Source organism: Passer domesticus, chromosome 3 (assembly GCF_036417665.1).
Source record: "Passer domesticus isolate bPasDom1 chromosome 3, bPasDom1.hap1, whole genome shotgun sequence".
Lineage (NCBI taxonomy): Eukaryota > Metazoa > Chordata > Aves > Passeriformes > Passeridae > Passer > Passer domesticus.
The window spans coordinates 29,706,233-29,726,430 of record NC_087476.1 but is presented as its reverse complement, the minus strand read 5'-3'; the positions used below and the strand labels follow the sequence as shown (position 1 = coordinate 29,726,430).

The 20,198-nt window shown below is 37.4% G+C and overlaps 1 protein-coding gene across 5 annotated transcripts in view; it reads right to left on the bottom strand.

Annotated features, from left to right (window-relative positions):
- FAM135A (family with sequence similarity 135 member A) overlaps nt 1-20,198 on the bottom strand; it is a 79,247-nt gene that overhangs the window by 33,486 nt on the left and 25,563 nt on the right. For all 5 annotated transcript variants that reach the window (XR_010358315.1, XM_064412341.1, XM_064412338.1 and 2 more), the window contains exons 4-7: nt 6,922-7,001; nt 2,685-2,827; nt 2,499-2,569; nt 2,010-2,183 (exon numbers count right to left, since the gene is read on the bottom strand). Coding sequence is in view for 4 of the 5 variants with exons in the window: in XM_064412341.1 (XP_064268411.1) it covers nt 2,010-2,183; nt 2,499-2,569; nt 2,685-2,827; nt 6,922-7,001 (468 nt within the window). In the remaining variant the exon portion in view is untranslated. The remainder of the gene's footprint in view (nt 1-2,009; nt 2,184-2,498; nt 2,570-2,684; nt 2,828-6,921; nt 7,002-20,198) is intronic.

Below are 20,198 nucleotides of genomic sequence, written 5' to 3'. Positions count from 1 at the left end.
CCTCTTAAAATGCAAAGCAGTAGCAAGAAGTTCAAAGCTGTTACACAAACTGATATTGCTGTTTTCCTAAAGGATGCCTGACCTCTGCCTGCTGAGGAGGAGATCCTATCCTGAACTCTGGAAGAACAGAGCATCCTGCAACAGCAGTCTTGTGATAAAAACTAGGCAAGATGAACGAAAAATGAATGAATGCAGAAAGTGGGGACTGTTAGATAACAGGCAGAAATAAGCAATTACAGGTTAAAGAAAAGTGTAGATTTTACAGGATTCCAGGACTGTACCCAAGTAGAATCATCTTTTCTTTCAAGGGAAGTGTTAACACTGGTTGTTCCAACAGAAGGTGAATCTGAATGCTACTAAGAAGAAGAAAACCCTCAAAAAGTGACCACCCCTAGGAAAGGAAGAGGTGCCAATAATGTGAGCATGATCCAAACAGATGGTGAAACTGTCACCTGTGAAAGCCCAAAGGACAAAGAGGAATGACATCTGCAATTCTCAAGATTTTTCAGAAAGAAGTGTTTCAGAAAAGTGAGCCAGATATGGATACAGCAACCATCAAGTATTTGCTACATGGGGGAGCTCAGCTGAAATAAAACACTGTAAATTTCCATTTTCTCTCCCCATCATAAGCACAACTTGAATACTTAAAACAATTTTGTGGACACAATAACACCCTACTCTCAAGATAACAAAAGCAGCATAGAAGATGCTGTCAAAGCCAGAAACTGAAAGAAATTGCATAGAAAACCCCTCAGATTTACTGAAACTTTTTAAAAATATCAGTAGGGACAAATACATTTCTGAATAAAAATTAGTATCAAAACCTGTTTCTCATTTTCTGACAACAAATGATCAATATAGGTTAAATGTCTGAATGTCACTTGTGGGAACAGTGTGATCATGTACATTTTACATACATGAGGCTACTTTAAGTGCATGAAAAAGTGCATTTAAGTGCATTTATCAGATTATGTCTTCAACAACAATTCCCACTGTCTCAGTACTTGTTTTTCTCTCAAATAAGGTTGTGCCATCTCTTCAGATGTGTTAGTTCATCTACTATATAACTATGCCTAAAACATGTCACCAAAGTAATTCAAACCAACTTGCAGGGGGAAAAAAAGGACAAAAAAAACCTGTGAAAGTCAGCTGAATCCTCCAGAGCAGCACAGCCCTACAGCACAGAACAGCTTCTAACATACACACAGATAGTGCTTTCCATGATGTGAAGACTGGCACAAGGAGTGGGAATACCTGAAGCTAGAGGTCTGGGCATTTATGGCACAGACTGGACTTGAACATAAAGAAACTTGAGGGCAGTAGCATGGAGTATTTGGAGACCATGAAAGAAGGAAAAGATAGATATGCTAAAAAAAGGTGTGCAAAGAATACTTCACATGTGTAACTGACTGTACAGCCCTTTTTCACACAGAGAGAGATGCAAAGTAAATAGAGATTGTAAAGGTTGACACAAGTAGATGAAATTAAAAGGCTCCAGCAAAAAATAGCCAAAATATTTTTTAAAGAGAAAAGTTAATTCTCCAGTTCCATTTACTGAATAAAATGGTAAATGTATCATTTGCAGACATCACTACCATTCCAGTAGTAACTGAAAACTGTGAAGATAGTTAACAGAAGGCACCCTCTTTCAGCAGCTATTTCAGTCACTGTGTACAGTGTGCAGATCTTCCCGATTAAAAAAATTCATAAATATTTATACATATAAATATACACATACAAATACAGATATTTATACATTTCTCCACTTCTCTGGCCTTGAGTATTCTCTCTCTTCTACAATACACGCTCTTGTTTCTAATTAAAAAAACCCTCAAAAATTGCTTCAGATTATTTTAAAAACAAAAGGTTTATCATCCATCTGTGCCCTGAATTTCAAAATCATCATAGAAAACACAACTGTCCATAGATTTAACTTCTTCCTAATTATTCTGGTTTTGTAACATTTGGACATTCAAGAATTTATGTGCATTTTATTAGCGAGAGATTACCTTATCAATGGCTGATGCAGAGCAACCAAAGAAGCGTGGACTATAACCGATATGACAGAGAGGTGGAAGTAATCAAACATAACATTGACGTAATGATGAAGGCCCTGGTGTAGGTTAAAGTGCAACTTTAAAGTTCGGCTACTAATTGGCTGTAGTGTGCTCAGGTCATCTGGTCTAAAAAGAAATCAACAGAAAAACATACAATTAGATCAATCATATTTAGAGTGCAAGTTATTAATAACTGACTCAAACAGTAATTTATCATAAGTCCATACTTTGGAACACAATGGCATCTCCCCCAGAGAAAAAAAAAAATAGAATGAGACAAACCAGTTATGAAATCATAAGAGATTTCAGCATTAGATTTCCTTTTTAACACCATTTATGTCTAATGTGAACACACTACACCTATAAATAATACAGATTTAAACAGATTAAGGAGTTAACATATATTCTTGCTTTAACAAAATCTTCTATATTTAAACTTACGAGTAGTCTGTATCCGTGAAGTGTAAATCTAATGTTAGCAGAAAATTCATTTCATTAAGCGACTCCTCAATCTACAAAGAAATTGTAGAAGCATGAAATCTTTCAGGTCCCTTATTTTTACTAATTCAAATTGTATATAACAAAGCCTAAATTATGTGAATATAGTAAATTTGAACAGCAGATTACCTTCCTCTCATCTAACAGCATTTTTATTTTGAAAATCATCACATCATTCACAGAAACTTCCTCATTTTTGTAAAGAATCTGAAATGTTTTACTGCAAACTATATTGTCATGGACTGAAGCAGGAAAGGCAAGATCTGTTGCACCTGAAGAGAGAAACAAGTATTAATATAATTGGAAAACTCAGAGCAGCTAGTAAGCAGAACTATCATTTCCATCAGTTTCATGATTACTATTAAAACTGTAAGAAAATCAGTAGTGTGGTTTTCTTTTCAGTAAGCAACTGATGAAGCGCATTTTGTTTCAAAGAAACACTGTCAATATTTTAATATAATTTGCTTTTAATAAATTCTGAAGGATTTTTGCTTTGCTACAAAGTAAAGACATTCTAGACATCAAAAATTGCAATAAAATGCTGAATTCTGTCTTGTTTCATCTAGCATTCATGTTAATTTGCAGGTTTTAACCACACTGAAAACAAAATTATCTACAGATGAGGCAAAGAGGTTAAATGACATATACCAGTCCACTGAATCAATCAAGAACAGAGATTGTTTGTTCTTTCTTTTCAAGATCTTTGCATCTTACTCAGGCCAAACTAATTCCAAGCCTATCACTTGAACCTGGCACTGCACATGGAATACAACACTTCAAAGGCTACTCATCACAAAGAGTTCAGAAAAGTGTGATAAATGGTTGGGGAATCTTTTGCTGAAAAAAAAAGGAGTTAAAAGACTTGCAGAAGAAATGAGAAAGAGAATGATTTAAAAGAGTCATTGAGGAAATATCTATCATAAATAGCAAAGGATTATCACACAGGAAGTATCACAATGGGTACTATCCTCTGAAAAAAATCTAAAAGAAATTGGAAACTGGAAGAACAGAAGTAACAGAAATACTGACACTTATAATTCCTCTTAAAAAATGGCTCAATAACATCAACGTCTTCCAAGACAAAATGTCTTGGAAATTGTGTAAATGAAGGTGCAAAATATTTTTAAAACTTCTTTTAATTCTTCTTAATAAATTACTTCAAAGGAATCCACAAGAGGAAAAAAAAATCTGCAGTTTGCAGTCTACAGCTTTGGGGCCTCTGATAGAATATTACTGCCCTTGGCAAACATTCCCACTCTTAGTAACATCTTAATTCAACTTCTCTTCAGAAATGTACAAATACTGGGTTTTGCTGAAGTGTTTTCATACATATCATCAGTTTAGGTGTCCTGGACAAAGTGCTTACAAAGGCTGAATCATTACAGTGTAATTCCCCTATGAATAATGCCACTTTCAGCTTACATCCATCTGTGTCATCTGCTACAGCTGAAGGGCAGAGCAGGTATGGTTTCACTTGGCACATAATCTGATATAACTGCACAGCATCAGCAAAAGGGATCTCCCACTCCTGTCTGAAACAAAAGAAGTAATGGAGACAAATGGCTGAGGCCCCACTTCCTCAGCAGTGTCCAACCCTGAGTTACAGCCCCAGCTCTGCTGACCTCAGCGGAACACAAACCGGCACCCCCAGAAGAGGGAGAGGAGCTGCAGAGCAAAAGCTGAGTCAGGAACAGGCTGAGCCTCTTCCACATGGGGAGCAAGGTCTCACAAGTGTGGGGTCATCAAGGCAGAACTGCTGTCTTTTAAACCAATGATGCACTGACCAGCCAGGACAATTCCTAAGCTTCTATCCACACAAAAGGCCATTTCCAGAAGAGAGGAGAAAAAAAAATGGGATTATTTTACTCTTGCATATAAATGACCTATTTACTCTTACATATTTATTACTCTTGCATATATATATATATCTTTTTTTTTACAAGATAATTTACTCTTGCACCATAAAACCAGACACCTCATTCCTTCCTACTCTGCCTTTGCTGTTTTTTCCTCCCCCTTTTTTTCTCTGAAAACCAGCCATGAATTTTTAAGAGAAGGAGGAATTCATAACATCCTCAAATGTGAAACAACCTCATAAAGGCTAAAAATACATATGTTTTTCTTTTCATTTTCTACAGCACAACTACACCTTCCTTCAAATTACAAGAATAATAAAAGACCTTCACAAGACTGGAGCTAAAGCAAGTGAATTGCCTTATCATATCTGTAATGACACTCATGCTGTGTTCCAAGCAGTTCTCATGAGCTACTAAAAGATGTGGGAAATAGAAACAGAAAAAAATACTTATTTAAATTAATTAAGGACTGCATGAAGAGGTGGACAAGGAGTGAAAGGAGATAAAAATGAACTGGAAAAAGAGGAAAAACTTATGACTGTGTATATGACTTGGGAAAATAAAAGGAGGAGAGAGATCAGACAAGGATCAGAGGGGATAACACAGCCAAAGTAAGGAAACTGCAGATAACTTGTGCAGAGTCCAGGGAGAGCCAGAAATAGGCCAAATTACTTGGAGAGGAGTGGGAAAATCATGACATGACAAAGTGAAAAGGATTTAGAATAGGCAAATGTGAGAAAGACTGAAAGGAGAGGAATGCACAGAAAGAAGCACCTGATCAATACAGGACACCATTCTCAAGAGTGGGGATCCTGACCAGCCTCCTCTGTGGTCAGCGAGCAACATTTTCACACAGTGAATCAGCACTGTGCTACTCTATGCTGAGACCAATAGCAGCTATTTTCTACACACAGCAGCAGTCTCAGGAATTGCTGTCAGCTATTCCTCCTCCTAGAGCAGGAGGGCTGCATCTGAGCCTACAGCATCCAGCTCTGCTAAATCAAGCAAGTGGCTAAATGGAAATGAAAAGCAGACATTCTTGGCAAGCACTACCATGTCCACAAGAAGGACAAACTAACCTCCTTTCACTGACCAGCCTGTACCCTTCCTTCTCCTTTGTTGTGGGACAAACATTATCAGTAACTATCTGAAAAACAAAACTCAGAAACTGATTAAAAAAGGGCCCCAGTTTTTGGGTTTGAAGGGGTTTAGGTTTCTTGTAAAATGGCTGCTTGTCAGCTAAATGAGTTCCTCAGCTGAGTTCCCAGACCAAATCAGACACTTGTGCCAACAACACAGAGCAATATGAAGGTAAGACAGAGTGGCCAGGGGGAATCACACTGGCTTTTTTGATTTGTCAGAACTGCTGATCTAAACTCACATCAAACTTCAGTCTTAATCTTTATACCCTTTATGCCTAGTAACAAGACACAAGAGGTAACACATATGTCACAACTTACTAACAAGACTGTATCTTTCTGAAAAAATAACCTAAGACCATTCAAAAATATACCATAAAATGGAAAAAAAAAACTTTTTCCCCCACAATATCAATCATATTATTCAGTGTCACTTCTCAAAAACTGTATTTTACTAAAGGATGTTTACCAGACCTAAATTCTAAACTACATTAAACTTTGCATTTGAAGTGGAGTAATATTGGCTCATCAGAACTATTCATTTATCTCACACAAATCCAAGAAATATTTAGGAAGCTTGACCAAAACCCAGTATCTACATTGTTGCGGTACTCAGAGCTACTTTCAAAATAGCCTCAAACATTCAGTTTCAGTTACATCCTATCAGACTGTATTCAGTTACATTTTCTCAGATTGTATTAGGTTTTTCTTCCTTGAAACTCCCGTAATTCCATGTAACATTTGAAAACTTAATTAACTTTTTGTTTTTCACATTTTTACCATGCTGAAGGTATGCTCTACACAGAACTGGGTGAGCCCCAAGAGGTTTCTCTGGATTTAGTTTGCATGGACATAGAAATCAAAAGTGAATGACAGGTTTAAAAAGGAAAAAAGATATGGGAGGTTAAATCAATTGTCAAGTGTACCCCTAGAGAACAACAGAGTAAGTTTGAAAACAGCATCCTTTCAAAGCTTTATTTTCAGAAAAAGAATGGGCTTATCAATCTGTGTAAAAGTCAGTATCTGAAATTCTCTATTGCTTTCAGATATCTACTTAGATCTGCCCTTGGTCATCTTAGCCTGAGACATGGAGGAGACTGAGCTGATCAATGGAAAAAACCAGAGGACACTCACAAAGGAATCACCATGTTTTGCTACCAGCAGAGACAATCAGCAGATGAAAAACAGTAACACAAATTCTGTAATCAACTTTTAAGTCCTGTTGTTAAGAACAAGATATATTTGCATTGTGTTAGTAACAAAATTAAAAACATTTCTGTATTAGTTATAAAAATATACAACAAAAAGTGCAATTCCTCAATTAGCAAGGCAAAATAATGACCTAATTTACTGAAAAGTCTTTACACTTACCAGTTCCATGTAACAAACTAGCTTCCAATATATGTGGAATTCTTGGAGGAATTTTCATAGATGCACGAATCTGGTAAAAGCTAAAGCAAAAAACAGTGATTTGCAACAGATGTGCTACAGTACATCTCATTTACCATATACAGATATATTGACAAAGGCAAGAATGGATAATGGGAAAGAAGAACAGATCAAGGAAATCTACAAAGCTTAATACTATCTTACTTGACCCTTATCTTGTTATATTTTACTTTTTAAAATTATCAACCAAAGTAGTAGTGAAACATGAATAAAAAGTCCCAACACTACATTTTCCATACCCCACAGAGCTGGGGCAAATCTTGTAAAGATCTGCAGTAAATTACACTGGGAAACTGGTATGAATGAAAAATCAGGATTATCACCTACACTACAGGCATCTCAGAAGGATCTGCCATGTAGCACATCTACAGGACTGCTACAATCAGTTCTGACACTGAAGGAGGTGAAACTGCAGTTTGTAAAACTCCCCCCTCCAGGATCCCCTGAAAACACACCGCTTACCAGACACACTCTGTATGGTTTGTAGCCACCAGCTATGCAAAAGTGCAAATAAAGGGTCACACTAGGCAAAACATGACAGTACCTTCATGCTATTGAGAAAAACCCCAACACAAGTCCTTGGAGTCTCTACCCCATCTCTAAACCATTTTTCATCTTATTTAGCTCCATACCATTTCCAACTTTGATTTTCATCAAAGAAATCCTTAACTGTCACCAGACTGATTTTATGGAAGCCTCTACATGACATAAGCACCCACAAATACCCTTAGATGACACATTCTAACCATCTCATCCCATTTCAGATAATTTATTTTTGTTTGAGGAGTTAGCTTCAGCTCCTCAGTGAGCTGATGTGACCTACAACACAGCTCCACAAACACTAGGACCAGTGAAAGGAAGGCAGCACAAACACAGGTACAGAGAGGAAGAAAACCCCACCTTTTCTGGCAGGAGCATGGTCCTAAATGTCCTTAGGAGTACACTTTTACCCTTCATATTTCACACTCAGGGTACACCCAATCACAGTCATGGTTTTCATCAGCCCCAAAAATCCAAATTCAAACCAATATATTTGTGGTTTTCTGATTTTGGCTTCTAGCACTTCAACGGAAGCTCCCCATCTAGACTGATGTGACTATGTATTAGCCTAACAATCAGCCAGAGAAAAAGCCCTTAATTTAATTCTTTCACAAAATTAAAAGTAAACTTTAGTCTCGTCAAAACTTATATATCAAAGAATGCTTTATAATGAACCAGTAACATTGTTAGAGATAAGAGATTAAATGAATCCTACCCTTAAAAACTAGAGCAAAACTTAACCTATTGCAAGCTACTAGTCACATATTTCATTTTTAGAAACCCACAGGTCAAACATGATTCCAAATACACTCCCTAAGTGATTAATAAATAGTAAATTTATTAATTTTGTATTGGGTTAAAGACGTATGAATTACCATTAAGATTTCACTGTTATCTTCTCCAAGAGTATACAGAATTGAGAAGATTAAGAGTGCCCTCTCAACAGTAACCCAGGAGGATGCAGCGTAGTACAGTGATGCACTCCTTTTTTTCTGGGTCAGATGAGACTTTCATCATTCAATTAGTGACTCATTTCACCTATACTAAAGAAACATGATACACGATAATGTACAATAGCCTCAGCAAGGAGATACTTTCCACCAGCCCCAGCTTGACAGTGTCATTTTTGGATCCACAGTAAACATTGATCAAGAGCCTGATTCCTTATCACTACTGGCTTCATCTTCCCATGATACTAATGACCAGCCTGTCACGGTAAAGCACACTGCTTGTTATTTCATGTATTAAAATAACGTAAAATTATTTATATGGTTTACATGAAATATTTTGTTGCAGTTTTCTATTAAAACATCACATCTCAGTAAGTTCAGATATGCTACGTATTTTAATTCACCTTGGCTTTAGCCCACCAAACTATTTATACCAAACTTTCATTCTATTAGAATTTAAAAGATCCAAAATCTGCATCATTCTCAACTGATGTTTAGAAGCATGTGACAGCTCTGCAGAGCATAAATTTGACTACATTAACAACTTTATCAAATGTGGATAGATTACTAAATAAGGACTGTTACAAGGTAAAATGAAAGGCAAGGCAAAATAAAAACTTGAGCACTGAACAGAAAAAAGGTGCAATGGGATATTCCTGTTACTTAATCCAATAAGGCTCATTCACCCTCGAGATACTATTAAGTGACTGTTTGCAGTTTGTGCCTCAAAGAAAACAATCAATAGAATTGTTCATGCTTAAAATGTAATTTGTGAAACCAAAAGGCTGTTAGAACATCCTTTCTTTCTTATTATTGTTTGCTTGCAATTAATCAAGAGCAGATCATTCTATCCTTTTTCTTCAATAAAGCTTTTACCTGCCTGATATTTTTACTTGGTTCCATGGGGAGATGAAGGTGTCTTGTTTGCATGTTTGAGACTGGTGGCTTAGATTTTCAGCAGATTTATACTTTAAGCAGTTTAGAACATAAAACATTCACCTGTTACTCTGAATAATAACATCTTGCAGGAGTTCAGCTACGGGCAAATATGTAAACACTAATTCAAAATCTTTTGCCTAGATAGATGACAAAATTATTTAACTGCACCAAGGTATTTAAGTAAGAAAGACAGCCCCCTACACAGTATTTACCTGAATTATTCACTGTCGTTCATCTTTAAATGCATTAAGGATATATCAGCAAATGAAGAACTAGTATACTGAAACGGGATATTTGATTCACAAAGGTATTACATTTGCAATTTGTAAATAAGGAAATACTTTTTTAAAGTTAATATATACATTTCTCAGTTGATAGCAAATTTTAAAAGTAATGTAAAAACATGCACCAAGCTTCATCACTCTTTTCCCCAAGCCCTGCCTTCCTCATCTTGCCATCTTTTGTTCAACACACTAATCAATTTGTGTTGCAATGCTTCCATTTCTATTAAAAAACGAAAACAAAACCAAGTCACTTTCAATTATTTCCCGGCTGTACTACAAATATTGTTTAGTTCTCATCAAGACAACTGACTCATAAACCTGATCTATTTGCTTGGGCCTACACATAACAATTCAGCATCAAGGACTTGTTACTCACCTATCACATTCAATTGTCCCAAATATCCTTAAAACACTCCATAAATAAGATCTGAATACAATCAGCTTTCCACTGTCTCATGTATCAACTCTCCATTATCTATTGTAATGTGAGAATGAAGGTATCCTGAGTAGTGGAAAATTCCATATGATAACAATGCTACAGATCACACAACCGATGGTGCAGCAAATGTGCCCAAATCCATGAAGTAAACTTCAGTCTACCAATGCTTTCAAACCCCAGCCCAGCTTCTTCCAAATGGTGGAACATGGCAGACTTAATCACACATCTGCAAGGTTACTAGAACTTTTCAGACATAACAGCTCGGGTCCATCGGTGTGTCTATACTACACTGCCTTCCTGAAGCCCACTGGAAGGGAGACCCAGTACAAATATCTCAGAGCACGGCCCGTGCTGAAGCAAAGCCAGTTAGACTCACATGCCCAAACTTGGTACAGCACATTTTCCCTAACAGGCATCTCTAAGTCCCAGGAACATGACAGGGGAATTATCAAACTGATCCTGCACCAGTCCAGTTCTTTTTCAAGTCCTGATTCTGAGAGCAACCTAGACAAATGCTCTAGTGGTAACAGAGACAGGGGATTTAGGTTCATATAAAACTTTATGTAAAACTGTTTTCCAGAGCAGAAATACTGGAAAAAGAAAATAACTCAAGCTTTGCAGTCAGCATTCAGATTCCAGAAAAGTGCTAGGGTTCTGAAGCATGGACTAGCTGTGTTTTTTATGTGAACATTTTTTAAAGAACAATTTGAAAAAAAAGTTACAATCTCTCCCTTAATCTCTGTCTTGACTGCATTACATGAAAAAACATGCCATTTTTGGATTATTAACTGAAACTGCCACATTATCATTTATTTTTTAAGATAACAAAGAAGTCAGAAGTATTTTGACAAAGACACTTTAAAGCTACTCTGTTTTGAAGAAAAGAATTAATAGTATTCAGAAAGGTGGTATACTGTAACAATCACCTGTAAAAAAAACAATATCCAGACTATCATTTGTGGCATTGGCTCAAGCAAGATTACAGTGCATTTCACTAAACAGAGAATAAACCAACAGAAATACCACCAAGAACTTTAATTTACAGTATGACAGAAAATGCACTAAAAAATTATTCAGGAGCAAGAGCCTGATATGCATTAACTGTTAAATTACCCAGACAGATTATGCCACGATGTTAAGAATCAGCACCTGATAATTCAGCAAGATACATTTGGGTGATCTTAGATGATACAGCTAGTGTTTGTCACTTTAAAAGGCTGGGCTACAATGGCAGCTAAAGAAGCTGAGTCTTAACAGGAGTCACTGCAGTACAAGCAGTGCAGGGAACACAGCTGGATGAAGGTCTGACTACACCAAGAAGAGATTTTGAATGAGTCTTGAGAACCATTTTTTCAAGACAACAAGCAGCTTGCTACAGCTTGATGTTCATGGTGTTGACGTGATTTAAGGACAGGCTCTAGAGGGAGGCTGAGTAAATAGAACTTGAAACAGTCTTAAGGCTACTTTAGCATTGGGACAGAGAAGCTATGGAATCTTCCCTTATGGAGGCTTTCAAGACATGAGGGGACAGTGCTCCAAGCAGTATGGTTTGTATCAAGTTCTGACCCTCCTTTCAGTAGGAAGAGGGTCAGAACTGTATGATATGCTACTATCCCTTTCAGCCTGAATCAGTTATGATCCCAGAAGTTAAAGGAAAACTGAAAAACAGGGTTCAGCAATTTCCAAATTGATGACTGAAAGGCAACACAGTAAAAAGCACATCTGGTTGGGAATTGGCACACAGAACAAGTTGCAGACACACCTATGAACAGAACATATTTCAGCTCCTGGTTTTCCTAAGCCTACACAGGCAAAATCCCTCTCAACAGCTGATTTACTTGCTTCTCTGAAAGGCAGCATTTTTTACTTCCTATAAAATTTCAAATGTCATTGACTTAGGAAAAAAAAAAAAAAAAGATGACCTACAACACCACCTCTGAAAATTTGCCAACCCCTCTTTCTCTAAATGCTTACAGCATTTACTCTACTTATCTTGGCAACAGACATAAGGTCTAGGATGAATACCAGATCTCTTGCTCTAGTTGTACCACTTAAAACCTTTATCCTGAAACAGTTTGATATCCATCCCCTAAAAGGTACCTTTGCTTTTGCTTCAATGTGGGAGATAGTTTAAAAATTTGAGATGTCTACTGAGACAGCATACAAGCAAAGCTGAAGTGGACAGCTTAAAAATTCCCAGGTGATTTCTGTCAAACCCAGTCTATGCAGTCATTCTTCAGTAAATATATGCACTTGCCTACTCATGTCTGTTTATGTAATTTGGTCCTCAATGTCATTACATGCAAATATATAACCATGATATTAAAAAGTTCAAGGATATCTGGAGCTTAGTGTCCTTACTACAGACCTTGTAAGAAAAGGTGTTCTGAAATAAATAGCTAGAATTACTGCTCTCCTGCAGGCAGAGGACACCTCTACTGTCCATCCTGTATAAAGGATTAAATTTTGTTCATCAAGCTGTATTAAAACCTTGAATATTCAAAAATCTGGCATGTGCCAGAAAATGCTTTCCCACACAGGAAAATTGATAGGTTTCCTTTTTTTATCCCCACTATGGAGAAACTTCATTTAGATAGGCATAAGTAAGGGAGTTTTTACCACATTTGTGGAAAATGGTAATTTATAATCTGAGCAGGAAATAGGTTTATCAATAACTGGAATGTATCTTGCTACTGACAAAAATAGAAATGTATGAAGTAATAGTGATTTGACTTTTTAATGCTCCTATATGGGAACTACAGGGAGTATTGCATGCCAATACAGTCATAAAGTACAACCATTATTAAAATAAAAAAACCCCAAACCTCATGCATTAAAAAAGCATGTGAGTATTTATGGCAATAGCTGCATAAGACTTGAAAAACCACTCAGTTTGTCAGCTAAAGGACATTCCAAGGCAAGTGTACATTCTGAAAAAGCTTCATAACACTTTATCATTGAGGTAAAACTTCTTGCTGTTCCTTTCCCACAAAAACTTTTTTGCTATTCCTCTCACCAGGAAGAGGAAAGACAGAAGCGTGTGCAGCAGAGTCTGAGCCTTCCTCTTCCCTAAATCCCACTGCACACTTAAACGCGCTCAGTCACATTAACAAGAGCAAGCACTGAATGTCGTGGACTGTAAAACTCACATGCACATTGGGTCACCTGCAGGGCAGATTCTAAATTTATCAGTTAACCAAATGGAAGAACAGCTGTGACTCTGTATATGCAAAACCTCAGGAGAGCTCTTGGGATCTACTGAGTGTAGGGCCCTATTAAAAACACACCCTCCACTGCAGACAACCACTAAGACTTCTCATTTTTCCAAGGTGAGCTGTGGCTCAGGCAAGCAGGACTTGTTTGATGCAGGAGGAAACAGAGCTGGAGATGATGCACTGCTTTGCAAATATGGAATGTGGCAGTGAGATGAGGAACTGCAAGGAAAAAGGACAGAAGAGCGAGTCTCCAGAGGAACAGGCAGCAGTTCCATGGAGGCAGAGTCAGGCTGACCCTGGCAGAGCTGTGTCCCACAGGTCACACATCTTTCCAGGGAACCAAATGGGCACTACCATAAACTGCCACTGCAGCGAGAGGTTGAGTTAGCAAAATACTGAAAGGATCCAACAATGAGAAAAAAATATTAGTTTATTTCTGTTCAACACCCCTCTGTTCTACAAGATAAGCCCCTTGCTACTGGAGAGACCCTACATCCCTAATTCTTTAATGGATTTATAAAAAAACCCCTTAAAAGCAGTAAAGATATTTAGTACTTCACACAGTTACAAGCCATTAGTGACAAATGCCAACATACTTTTCTAGGCAATCTGAGTACACCTGTAACATTTAAAGCATTCCATATGATTAAGAAACACAAATACTCTATCTTGAACATTACCACAACATTGCCAGATTTTTTTGCAACCTCCTAAGCATTCTGTATAAAGGCAATCTAGGCCAAGAGGAAAATCAGAATGGAAGTAAAATTTGGTGCAATGGAACAGAAATAAGAGAACAGAGAAACACAGAATAAAGCACAGGCAGTAAAATGTTGATTATTGAAGTGCAAAATTAAAACCAGAATTGGTTAGACTTGTTCCTCACCAGGAGACTTGCACAGTCATCTATAAAAATTTAATCCCACCAAACCCAGCTGGGGCCCACAGAATGGACACTGAACTAGTTACAGGGCTTATCTGGACACGGAATTACTTAATACAAGTACAGAATGCACAAAAAGATTTGTATCTTGCAATCACTTTGTAGTAAGTACTTCTAATAATTTACACTCTGCTATAATTGTGGGATTTATATGAGAAACTAATTCAGATACTTGAGCAACAGGAAAACTCTCATGCTCTATGTTTAAAATCTTTTAGCAATCCCTTCAATGAAAAATCCATGTATTTCCCAGCTGACTTTTATTAAGATGAGTAACACAATGGGCAAACTTACAGGAAATAGATAAGAGGTTCTCACTCATTTGAAAGAAAGTTTCCTTGAAAGTTAATTACTTTTTTGAAGTACCTCACATGCCTAGAGCACACATTTCTGAAAATTAGTCTTATATATAAACAAAATAGTAATTAGACCAAAAGTTTGATGAGAGTTATTTGAGAGACTAATACCTCAACTAAGTCACAGCAGCTTGTTATGAAACAGGATTAAATATGTGAAACAGGATTAAATACGTAAAACAGGAGAGAGGAAAGTACATGCAACTGGAGAGTTTGCCTTATTATTACAAAAGCCTTTTCACCATGTTCTTTCCACAAGACACACTCAGGCAGAATTCCTGCAGTAGTTATGAACATCTATTAAAAAACTTGAAAGAGTACAGTCTCAAATAAGTATTGGTTTTTTAAAGAGACACATAAACATGCAGTACTAGATGAGTTCTTATTTAATCAAAGATATGTTAACTTGTATTAGTCTGTTTATAACTTTAGTTCCTCTTTTATTTCCTCTTCTTAGTGAAGAGAAAAAGAAAGAAATCATACTGAATTTCCTTACATCTTTAAAGTACAACAGTCCCATAAAGCTTATCTTCAAGAATAATGATTTCTCATATTCTCTTATAACAACTTTTAAACTATATTTATTTAGCTTGAAAGTATTTTTGTTTGACTTTTTGATTCAGCATACTAGCCTTGCAAATGATATATCACCATTGTTTAACCACTTTGTGGCTTGGAACTATTCAGTTTTCTGGGGAGAAAAGCAGGGGATGTCAGGTTTTCCCAGTATATAGGGTCACAATTTCATAACTTCAGCCCTTGCAAACAGACATTGGTTTTTACTAAGTCATATCACAACATGTTAATTTTGAAATCAAAGTTTAGCAAACACAGCAGATGGAAGACCAGAAGACAACTCATGTTCTGGCATTCACTAGTCTTTCAAATGTTGTAAGTTTTGCACTGGTGCAATTCTGTTCCTCTCATCTGTCAGTAAACAAGTATACAAGCCTTACAATTCATTTTGCACCTTATTTTAATGAAATGCAATGTCTGTTTTAATAGCAAATAGCAAACATTTAACCAAAGGGAAAATTAGGTACCATAAAGAAAACTGTTGCAAAAAATCACGACAAAAGAGCCCATGTGAACTACTCTATCTTATGTAAGATGCATCAAAGAAAGGTAGGTCATCAGTTTCATCCCTTACCAACATCTTCATCTTTTCCCCTGTAGTAAGCTTTGTCATTCATGGAAGTCACATTAGCTCCTGTCATTTAAGTTTTTAAATTGAAACAATGTAGTTTCAAATATAACATACTGCTCTGAGATGTTATTAGAACACTAAGAAAGAAAAGTAATCTCTCAGATTTAGAAATGTCATTTTTCCTTTAAGCAAGGCACATTTTCATGAGTCATTTAAATCACCTTAAGCCAATCCTGCCCCAGGTAGAAGCATTTTGCAGACCAAACCTCTTTTACATATTTTTGTCCTGCTTCAAAATATAAGTTTTGATGTTCCATCCACTCTATGGTAAAACAAAACAACATGCTCATCCACCTGAAAAGCGAAAAGAAGAACCCAGTAGGGGCTATTAACAGAAGGCAGGATCACAGAGCCAGAGGAGAAAGTGTTCCCTTCAGTGACATAACAGAGGCTTAAGAAAGGCTGAGGTAGTGGTGGGGCTCCACGCTCAGAAATAATATGAAATTGCACTGCCACTTCTGGTAAATTTTTTTTCCTCAACTTCAAGAGTTTCAACTCCAAAATCACTGAGAAGCAGAACTGCTGGCTGCAGACTGCATTTATACATTTATTATTAACATAAATCTTAAGAAATAACCTCAGAGAATATTACCAGAAAAATGTCTCAAGCAAGTAATGCAAAGTTAGCAGCATAAGTTAAGACCTGTTTCTCTAAATTACGATGATCCTAAAAGCTTATGAATGTCAAAGAGTAAAGTGAACATTCAAGATTGGAAAGCAAACACTCCACTTCTTTCCCCTTCATAAAAAAGAAGAGTTACTGTTCTTGAACAGACTTTTCGACATGAGAGCCACCTCCTATAGCAATAGTATCCTCCATCTCCCAAGACCTACCCTATCTAGTACACTCACAAGAATTAAACTTCTGATGCCAGTTTAAGTAAGTGAAACAAATTACAGGAGAACAAACACACTAAGTAGCCAAATCCCTTTTTCTCTTGCCAGGTTCCACAAGCTGGATACCCTGAAGACACACAGTACCTGCTGAACCTGTTCAACAAGTTAAAAAAAATTATATAAGCAAGCAAAAAAACACCTGTTTTTCTAAAGTACATTTTTCAAAGGCTTCTATTTTGAGAAAACTTCAACAAGCACTGCGGAAAAACCTCAAATGGTATCCAAAATAATTTTGAAATCAATTTTATGTAAGAATGTATTCAGGAAAGAGAGGAAACAAATTGCTGAAAGGAAGGCATGCAAAAGTACTATGAGATGAAAACTGAGAAGAATGTGATCAGGAAAAGAGAAAAACTCCATAGAAGAAGCACTAACCATAGTAATATGACTGAAGTGTAGAGATGGTCATCAAGGTGATCATATGGTTAACTTTCTACGTACACTGAGGAGCCTCAAACTTGCTATGCATGTGTTTATCTAACTCATTTTGTTCCCCTTATGAGGCTGACCTCCCACCACTGCTCCCTGTAAGCTGAGATCTGCAAAATCCACTGAAGAAGAGTCCAAGTTCTCCTTGCAGAGTTGGAAGCTAAGGGTTTCAGCTGCTCTGGATGCCTTTCTATCATCCCCTCCTTCCCCCTTTCAGAGTTGACCTACAGAAAGGGACTTGGCATTCTGGATGTGATTAGGAGCCATTTCTCTGCCAAGTAGCAGAGCTGGATCTCTCTGACTTCTGCAATAATCTGATTCTTTCTCTGTGCTAGTCAAGCAAGCTGGCATCTGGGAAACCCTATCCTTTCTTATAGTAAGGAAATGTCAAGAATGTCTTGAAAATTAGACTGTACTTTTACAACATAAGGACTTCTGCAAGAAATGAAGTTTAAGGAATTCTATTTATCCCTTTTTCTCTGTGCTGTCCTTCCAGGCACTCAGCTCTTTCCCCTGCAAGACATTTGACACCTTTCTCAATTACACCAATGCACCACTTGCAGAGCAGTTCTGGAAACTGGTCAGATCCAGCAGCTCAGCCAGCACAACCCATGGGGCAGGGCACTGCAGTGGCACGAAGCTGCCAGCAGCAAGGGAGGCGGAAACTGCAAACTGGCATTGCCAGGAGAGCTCTGATCTCCACACGAGGGCTTAGGGAAATTAGAATTGACATACCTGACATCTGTCATAACTCTGTATCCTAGGGGCAGGGATGCCAGCTGAGATGAATGCAAAAGTTCAAACAGAGGTTTTGTTTCAAAACATACTGATCTCTGGGCTGCTGTCACTGAGCAGATCATACTGACATAATGGCCTCTCCTGTGCCAGAGACGTCTTCCTAACACAGAGGCTGGAACTTTTATGGACATTTCTCTCAGGTCATAGTCCAGGATTACAGTTATACCAACTCAAAAGCTAGCTGGTGACAGAAGTAGGCATCCCATTCCTTCTGTGTACCTTATACTCCTTCTGCACCACCACTGACAGAATATCTGATGCTGATGAGGACCAGAGAGAAAATATAACCCAGAATGATTCTGGTTTTGCCAGTTTTTTTTTCTGCTAGTTTACCACTTTGAGCTGACCAACCATAAGTTAACAGAGCATGACTGCAGACACACAGGAAGCACCAGAAGCAGGATCACCCTAGTCAGGCAGCTGCTATCCAATGGATCTCCATACCTGTAAGATCTATACCACTAACCCAGTGTTCCTGCCAGCTTAACCCACTCTCTGACTACACTGCTGTCAAAAGCAAGCCCATCTGACTGACCTGACTGCAGGAGCAAACAAAACAGGAGAAGAGCATGCACAGAGAGAAGACCTTTTGGCAGATACATGCTCAGGCCAACTTTAAATGCATAGATAAGAATGCTATTTCACACCAAATTTGGGCTCATGGCACCAACAGTGGGCCATTCTGGGTGTATACTCTCTTAGCCTCTCCCCGCACCAAAAAAATTCCTGCTGCTCAGGCACAACCATCCACATCAAAGAAACATGCACATGTGAAAAATACACCTTTTTTTTTTCTCCCCAGCCTGATCACCTCCAACAACTTTGATGCTACTTCTTGCAGTAAAAATACACAAATATAGAAAATTATTAGCAGCAGGTCTTGATCACTTAATCTGAGGTATTCATAATATTTTTGGAGAAAATATGAGACAATTTTTTAAGCAATTTTAACTTTGCAAATCAACAAAGGAAGTTATGTATGTATAAGCATGAACACAATGCTCCAGTCTAGAGGGCCTCTAAGTATTTGGAGGTATTTTAAGCTTCTTCCTCCACAGCCAATGTGAGTCAGAATCTGGGAAAGGGTGAACAAGTGGGGTGAAATAAGGTTAAAAAGGTATTCAAAAATCTGATGATTTACTTTATGTGGAGTATTGTAATTGGGAGGAGGCATAAGGAGTAAAAAGAGGAAGAGATTTTGAAGCAAGCACTTGACTGAAGTGGAGGCAGTGAGTCTGAGTCTGCATTCAGTGGTGGGACTGAGCCTGGTTCCCTATTTCAACAAAGCAATAATCTCTCTGCAGTTTGTGATGATCCAGTAAAGTGCTGCTTTTGATTACAGATACTGGTATACATCAAGGTATTATTAACTAGTATAAGCAGCAAAGGAGGCAAAAAAAGACACCATACCAGAAACTTCTGCTGCATTGTGAGGCAGTCAAGACTTTGAAACACAGTATAAGCATCTTTCTCTCTCTCTCTTCGCTCAGATAGCTATGGATGGTAAACTAACTTAAAGAATCATATTTCTGCTGTGATTATTATGTGTATTAACCAAGCATACATAAATAAGGCAAAACACCTATGAATGACAGATTCTTCTGGGTTTTGCTACCATCTCACAGCATCAGGTCTGAACTGTAAGACTATGCACAAGCTACAAGCTTCTGCACATAAGAGTGCTAACACTTAATAGAATCTCAAAAGTAGAATTTTAGTAACTGAATTTTAGTATTCAATGCAAAGTTAAAACTGTTACTGCTGTCACATGCCACTCTATAATACTGAACTCAGTAAAACTTAAAACTCAATTTAAAAAAAGAAGGTGCATACTCAATAAATCATTATTTTGATGCCTTCAACTAACACCTATGCCCATTCTACCTTCATATTATACACAGCTGAGTGCTGTAAGTTCTACAGAATAAAAGAATGGGTCTTCTCCAAATCAAATCCTTTTATACTCATTCCTGTCTTACATTACCATTTACTCCCTCACTAAACTAAACTCACTGATTGTGTTTCTCCTGATAGACTTCATGGCAAGGCATGCTGAGGTACAATTGTTACTTTGCAAATTGAAATGATACCTCGTGTTACATACACAAGACCCCTATTTCTTCGATTGCATAAAGAAAGAAGGAATTACAAAGCTCCTCCAAAAGCAGTCTCAAAGGACAGCAAATTATACCATACCACTGT